Here is an 8,146-nt window from a genome sequence, read left to right on the forward strand (position 1 = left end):
CTCTCTGGGAGCGCTTTTCCAGGAAAAATTATTCAGCTCAGCATCGTCTGTGCAACATGTGTCACTGCTCGATTTTTATACAGCTCGAAGACTTGATAGAACAAACTGAAACAAACTGAAAAAAGGAAAAAGAATAAAAGAAGAGCAAGAATATTGTCAGTTCTGCTCACATGAAAAACTTTAATTCTAGTCACATTTTGCATATGATGATGCACATCAGATCACCTTTATATTTACCGACCATCTGAAGTATTTGTTCAGAAAGAAAACAGTAGACCAAAGAAGGTTGAATCAGTTCATCACATCATAAAACGTATATCTGTCAATAAACATTGTGTCCAGATAAACTGATTCAACCTTCTTTGATTTTCTTACCTGGATCATTGAGCATGCATCAAGACAAAAGAGTAGATTATGAATCAGACCTACTGTCTGTCTCTCTGTGTTTCTGCTGCAGCCTACCTGTCTGTCTGATGTAAACCTGCTGTGTCTCTCTGTGTCTGTTTAGGGAGAACCAGTTCAGGAGACGGTGAAGAGACGCAGGTCTGCAGTGCAGCAGGTGAATGTGGAGGCGATGGCCAGAAGCAATCAGGTGTGAAAAAGCTCCTTCATTTCGTTGTCCTTGTATTCTGCCTTACTTCCCTCTTCTTACCTGTTTTATTCTTTCGCTCCTTCTCTCCAGAGTGTTGTGCTGGTCCTGGAAAAGTCATGATTTAGAAAGAAGTCTTAAATCATATCCTAATTTCAAGTCCCTACAGCTTCTGAAAACAGCTGAGGTTAATATTTTCAGACTAAATAGTGTGTTAGAGGTCTTTAGACATTTGGTCCTGGGTCTAATGTCCTGGGTACAACATTAAACTGCAACCGTCGGGTTGTCAGCGACTAAACCGGCACCCCCACTTCAACCCTTGGGTTGTTGTGAGGAGGGTGTGTGGACACCCAGCAGGACTAAAAACAAAACCTGTCAAAGGGCGGAGGAGTTCCTATGTGAACCAACGGCCATCCATACCTGGAGAGGACATAGGGACCACTAGGTACCCCTACTGAAACACAATGATGACTCAACCAAACTCAGTCACCATATCAGATCGGTCGAGGCCCGGGTTAACAATGGCCGCGTCCTTCACCAACCTTCCTTGGGGCGAAGTCGAAAAATATGTTACTGAGGAAGAAAAAAGGCAAACTACAAATCTAAAGCTACAGAAATCTGTGTTCACCACAGGGACCTGGAATGTAAGAACATTGAACACACCTGGAAAATTACAAGAACTCTGCCACGAAATGGAAAGGTACAATTGGAATGTATTAGGTATTTCAGAGATGAGATGGAAAGACATGGGGGAGAATGTCACTGACAAAGGTCATAAGGTCTGACACGGTGGTAACAGTCTCAAACATGTCCGAGGTGTTGGATTTATGGTGCACAAAGACACAGTCAATTCAGGACTAGAATGCTCACCAATCTCAGACAGGATCATCACTGCAACTAAAAGCTCAACCTTGCAACATCACTATTATCCAAGTCTATGCACCTACGACAGATCACACCGACGAGGAGATTGAAGAAGTTGAAAATTGCATCAAGAAAAAAACCAAATAAAGATATTTTGATTGTGCAGTGTGATTGGAATGCCAAAGTCGGCCCTGAGACACATGAACTGGAGAGGAAACTTTGGGAAATTTGGTGTAGGAGAAACTAACGAGAGAGGTCTCAGACTACTAGAGTTTGTGTGCGAACAACAACTGGTTCTGGCAAACACACTCCACCCTCACAAGAACTCGCGGAAAACTACATGGCACTCACCGGATGGCACAAACCACAGCCAAATAGACTACATACTAATGTCGAAAAGGTTTCAATCAAGCATTGTCAGGTTTCAATCAAGCAACGACACAAATGGGAGAACTGATCTCAGACAAAAAACTGATTGCAAAGAGGTGGGCAGAATACTGCAGTGATCTTTACAATTGTGACCTCAATGAAAATCAGGAAGTATATAACCAACAGTTGATGAGAACAAAGGCGCAGAAGACAAAGATCACATCTTAAGATGCGAAGTTGAAGAAGCCATCTGAAAAATGACAAAAGCACCAGGAGCAGACAATATACAAGTGGAACTAGTAAAAAAATGGCGGCGATAAGGTATAGACATCTTACTTAGCATCTGCAACAAAATTTATAGCCTGAAGAAATGGCCTACGCAGTGGACTACTTTGATACTGATTCCACTTCCAAAGAAAGGAAATTTGAAATTATGCAAGAACTACAAAACCATAAGTCTAATCAGCCATGTGAGCAAGGTAATTCTCAGGAGAATCAAACCACAAGTTGAGCAGATTCTTGCTGAAGAACAAGCTGGTTTCAGGTCTGGAAGAAGCACAATCGAGCAAATCTTCAATTTGAGGGTTCTTTGTGGAAAAATGTATAGAACATCAACGAGAAGTCCATCACAACTTTACTGATTTTAAGAAAGCATTCGACAGATTGTGGCAACAGGCTCTATAGAAAATCATGAGAAAACATAACATCAACGAACACCTTGTCCAAGTTATCGAAGCTCTTTATAAAGATTCGAAAAGTGCCGTGCTAGTGGACAGCACACTCAGACTGGTTCACTACAACAGTAGGAGTGAGACAAGGTTGTTTACTGTCACCGTGCCTTTTCAATGTATTCCTTGAAGAGATTATCACCAATGCTGTGGAGGGTTTTGAACCAACTCTCACAGTCGGCGGAAGAAAAATCACCAACCTTGCTTTGCAGATGACATAGCTCTAATCGCCAGCAACAGGGAAGAACTAGCTGAAATAACCAGAAGACTGGACAAGGCAGCTAAGGACATGGGTATGTTGATCAGTACTCAAAAAAGCAAAATCACAACAACAGAAGATCACCCGAGGAGGGAGACTGAAGAGATTGAAGAGCAGAACACAGAAATCATTGTTGACAGCGAAAAACTTGAGGAAGTCACGTCTTTCAAATGTCTTGGATCTGTGATTAACAAAGATGGAAGATTGGAAAAAGAAATTAGGAGCAGAATCGCCATCGCAGCAAGTGCAATGAACAAGCTCAACACGATCTGGAAAGATAAAAACTTGGAATGAAGTCAAAAATGCAACTGCTCCGCAGCATCTTAACAGCAACTCGTCTATACAGTGCAGAACCCTGGACCCTAACAAAAGCTGTGGAGAAAAAAATACAAGCCTTTGAACTTAGAGCATATAGAAGAATGCTGCAAATCCTATACACAGTGCACGTCACCAACAATGACGTGCTGAACAGAGTTAAGGAAGCTATTGGTCACCATGATAGTTTACTGATAATGGTAAAAAAAGGAAATTAAACTGATTTGGGCACTTTTGCCGAATGGAAAGGACACTTTCAAAGGACATCCTGCAAAGCCTGGTAGAAGGAACTAGGAAGAGAGGGAGACTGCGAAAAACCCGGGTAAACAACATCGGAGAATGGCTACAGATGAGTGTAGTGGAGGCGGGGAGAGCTGCAATGGATAGAGAACGGTGGAAGAGACTTGTTGAGGCATCAGCTGTGCTCCTATGACCTCCATAGGTTACGGAACTGATGATGATGATGAACTGTGTAGCTAGGAGCAGTGGGCAGCTGCCGTGTAGCACCCAGGGACCAACTCCAGTCCTTTTTTCTATTGCCTTGGTCAGGGGCACAGACAGGAGTATTAACCCTCACATGGTGTCCTCCGGAGTGCCCGGAGGACGCCCATGCAGACATGGGGAGAACATGCAAACTCCACACAGAAAGGACCAGGGACAGCCTGGGGTTCGAACCCAGGACCTTCTTGCTATGAGGCAACAGCACTAACCACTGGGCCACAGTGCCACTCAATGCAGTCTTTAAAAGTCAGAAATAACTTCATTAAACTTGCACAGCCACTGTTGGTCGGTCGGGTCACCTTTTCGGCAGGGGGGGAATAACGTGATTTTCCCACGAGGTACATCCCCCTGGTGAAACTCTTCACTGTCAGGTGAAAGGAAGCAGCTGGTGACTTCATATGTATCAGAGGAGACATGTGGTAGTCTGCAGCCCTTCCCGGATCAGCAGAGGGGGTGGAGTAGTGACTGGGACAGCTTGGAAGAGTGGGGTGATTGGCCAGATACAATTGGGGAGAAAAAAAAAGGGGGGGGATCCCAAATAAAAAGTAGGCTTGCCAGGTGGTTAAAGGAGTGGTTGAGGCGTGGCCCTGCTCCCGAACATTAGTTGAAAAGTTACCTTCGTATATCATGGTGAATGTAGATGACATTAAGTTGGGTTCGATTTGGGTTTATTTGTGTCATCCTCCACTGGGTTGTGGAACGTATTCAGGGTGGGATGTCTGTCCAGAATTTTTCCTCTCAGCAAACTGACAGTATGGGTTTTGTCACAAGGATTCAGATGTACTTGCAAGGATGTGGATTTGAAAATTGTTGTTTCCAAAGTAAATCAACGATATATACTTATTGTAAAAGTAAGAGTTATAGACATGAACAAAAAAAAAACAACTTACAGTTTGACACTCAAAAGGGGTGTTTTTTTGTGCATGTCTAGTTTGGCTCAGGTTCACATAATCAAATTCACAATGAATTTTGCAGCAAATAGTTCGGTGTGTTTAGCCTGTGCTACCTTATAAACACCCTTCAGGGGGAGGAAGAGGAGGGGGAGGGAGTTAAGGTAATGAAGAGACAGCCGCTCAAGGGGCCAGTGGGATTAATAGGTCCATTCATCAGTTTTACAGCTGCAGTCAGGGATATTTACAACCATACATCAATTATATCTCTTTTTCCTCTTACTTACCACAGCGGCTTGACTACATATCCCAGCTACTGTTTTATACACACACCTCCAACCGGTCCATCACAACCAGGCTTCTACTGTGATCTACTGGGAGATGACCAGTATAACTGCAGTCATGCACTGGTGGTCACTGGGATCTGCTCCCTGTATGGGTTCATAAAGGGGAAGCAGATGAATTCAGACTGTGAACAGTTTGTTCTGGAAAGTAGAGCTTCCTGCTCTCTTCTGGCGTTAGATAACACCATTGACCCCCATCCAACACAAATGGACTACCCGGAGTGCTTCACTAATACTCCTTCATTATAAGCCTCCTCCAAATCACATCTAATCTCACCAGGAGGCTGTGTGTGTGCATGTGTGTGTGCGTGTGTGTGTGTGTGTGTGTGTGTGTGTGTGTGTGTGTGTGTGTGTGTGTTATGCTTACATTTATAATCTCCCTGCCAAATGTAGTCTTATTTCACATTAAACTAACCTGCTGTTGATCATTTTAAAGAGATGAGTTTTATTGTGAAAAGACTTTACTTGTTTTGAATGAAAACTGAAGTCAATTTAAACCTGGAATCTGACATTATTTTATATATGTTGATATCCTCTAATGGGAGGGGGTCGTCCTCTGTGTGGAGTTTGCATGTTCTCCCCGTGTCTGCATGGGTTTCCTCCGGGTGCTCCGGTTTCCTCCCATAGTCCAAAGACATGTAGGTCAGGTGAATCGGCCGTACTACACTGTCCCTAGGTGTGTGTGTGTATGTGTGTGTGTGTGTGGGCCCTGTGTGATGGCTTGGTGGCCTGTCCAGGATGTCTCCCTGCCTGCCACCCAATGACTGCTGGGATAGGCTCCAGCATTCCCGCAACCCTGAGAGCAGGATACGTGGTTCGGATAATGGATGGATGGATGATATCCTCTCTCTCTCTCGCTCTCTCTCACCCTCTCACTCACTCTCTCTTTCTCTCTTTCCCCTCTCTCTCCTGCTTTCTCCAGCTGGCCAAGGTGAATTCTGCAACCCTATTGGTCTGGCTGAAAGGAAGAGGCGTGGCTATACGTGCCAATGACAGGAAGGACGTATTGATGTTAAAAGTCATGAGCTGTCTGGCTGAGGCCTAACATACAAAGTACTGTAACACACATGTACACAGTATGGATATCACACACGCATACACACACACACACACACACACACACACACACTTAAAACTCACATTCAGAGATGCATACTTAAGCACCCAAAGCATTCACATACGTACACTGAAACAAAAATACACACATACACTTAACCACATGCATCCACATCCTACACATCACCCATATGCACACACACACACACACACACACGTATGCACTGTGTTGTTGAACCGCCTTGTCTTCTGCATAGGCCCACTGTGCCAGCTGTCAGTTGATGTCAAATGAGCTGCTGTTACATGCTGACCGTTTTCATCCCAAACTGGATCAGAACCAGCTTAAAAACTAAGCTAATTATAGTTTCAAGTTCAAGTCCCGTTTCCTTGATTTTGAAGATAGATTCATTCTTTAATTTAGAAATGTTGCTATTTTATTAAGGTCTCACAGCCTGTTTGTAATGAGAATGTTACATTATCCAGACGTGTTTGGATTCTTTTTAGAAGCATTTGTTCACCGTTGAGACAGTTTTATGATCATATTGTGGTTGAGATAAAAAACATTTGAAACTTCTTGTTGTTGAATATTTCTTCCTCTGCTCAAACAGAATGAGCCGTTCTGCCCATACGCAGCAAGTTGTCTTCCTCTAGAGTGGAAAGAAGCCTGATTCGGGGCACCCCGTGGCTCACCTGCTAGAGGGCACCACATGAGGCTGAGTTCTTAGCACAGCGGCCTGGGTTCGAATCCGGCCCGGGCCCTTTGTTGCATGTCATCCTGTCTCTCTCCCCTGCCTTTCCTTTTGTTTTTTGTTTTTTTTCCTTTTTCTCCCCAGTTGTATCCGGCCAATTACCCCACTCTTCTGAGCCGTCCCGGTCTCTGCTCCACCCCCTCTGCTGATCCGGGGAGGGCTGCAGACTACCACATGCCTCCTCCCATACATGTGGAGTCACCAGCTGCTTCTTTTCACCTGACAGTGAGGAGTTTCACCAGGGGGAGATAGCATGTGGGAGGATCACACTATTCCCCCCAGTTCCCCCTCCCTCCCGAACAGGCGCCCCGACCGACCAGAGGAGGCGCTAGTGCAGCAACCAGGACACATACCCACATCTGGCTTCCCAACCGCAGACAGGGCCAATTGTGTCTGTAGGGGCGCCTGACCAAGCAGGGGGATTCGAACCGGCGATCCCCGTGTTGGTAGGCAACACAATAGACCGCTACGCTACCCGGACAGCCTCCCCTGCCTTTGCTATCTCTCTCTAATATCACTATCCAATACAGGCGGAAAATGCCGAAAAATAATCTAAAAAAAACAAAAAACAAAAAAGCCTGATGGTGAAAAGAACATGGCCGCCTTTGGCCCTGACTAACACAGACCAAACAGCTGTGTGTGTGTGTGTGTGTGTGTGTGTGTGTGTGTGTGTGTGTGTGTGTGTGTGTGCGCGTGTGCGCGCGCGTGTGCATGCGTGTTCACAGGCAGACTGCTCAGTGTAATGGTAATAGTAATAATAGTATGGTAATAGTAAATAGAAACTAAATCACACGCTGTGTAATTAAAAGGTCAGTGTATAGTGAGCATGTGTCATTAGTGGGACTGGCTCAGTGTGTGTGCTGATGTGAACCGTCATGACGGGCAGCTTAATGGGATGCTCGGATCACATTTCTTGAGGCTTGGTGTGAGTCCAGGTAAAAGGGAAGTGGACTTCTGCCAGTTTAAATGTGAAAGGAATCAGGTGACGTTGGCCAGTCCTGCAGGGAGCACTGTGACAGAATGGTGCTACGTTTTCTCTTCCACCCGCCAAACAAAAGAACCGGGTTGAACCCGAGGTTTACTTAGCGATGTAAAGCACTATGCACTGTTTATGATTCTATTCTTGAGTTACAATTCAATCCATGATTCTTTTCTGTCATAAACACATGACGAGGGTACTCCTGAGTTATCTATTGTGGTAGATACACCAGTGATGGAACATTATCTATTGTGTTAGATACACCAGTGATAGAATGTTATCTATTGTGTTAGATACACCAGTGATGGAACATTATCTATTGTGTAAGATACACCAGTGATGGAGTGTTATCTATTGTGTTAGATACACCAGTGATGGAATGTTATCTATTGTGTTAGATACACCACTGATGGGAAGTTATCTATTATGTTAGATACACCACTGATGGACTGTTATCTATTGTGTTAGATACAGCAGTGACGGACTGTTATCTATTGTGTTAG

At 44.5% G+C, this 8,146-nt stretch overlaps 1 protein-coding gene across 1 annotated transcript in view; it reads left to right on the plus strand.

The window, feature by feature from the left end:
- Positions 1 to 5,904, plus strand: part of LOC130129676 (uncharacterized protein C18orf63) — a 35,815-nt gene extending 29,911 nt beyond the window's left edge. The window contains exons 12-13 of the mRNA XM_056299263.1: positions 509 to 592; positions 5,782 to 5,904. Coding sequence (XP_056155238.1) covers positions 509 to 592; positions 5,782 to 5,904 — 207 coding nt within the window. The remainder of the gene's footprint in view (positions 1 to 508; positions 593 to 5,781) is intronic.
- The last annotated feature ends 2,242 nt before the right edge of the window (positions 5,905 to 8,146 follow it).

The sequence above is a fragment of the Lampris incognitus genome, chromosome 19, assembly GCF_029633865.1.
Source record: "Lampris incognitus isolate fLamInc1 chromosome 19, fLamInc1.hap2, whole genome shotgun sequence".
NCBI lineage: Eukaryota > Metazoa > Chordata > Actinopteri > Lampriformes > Lampridae > Lampris > Lampris incognitus.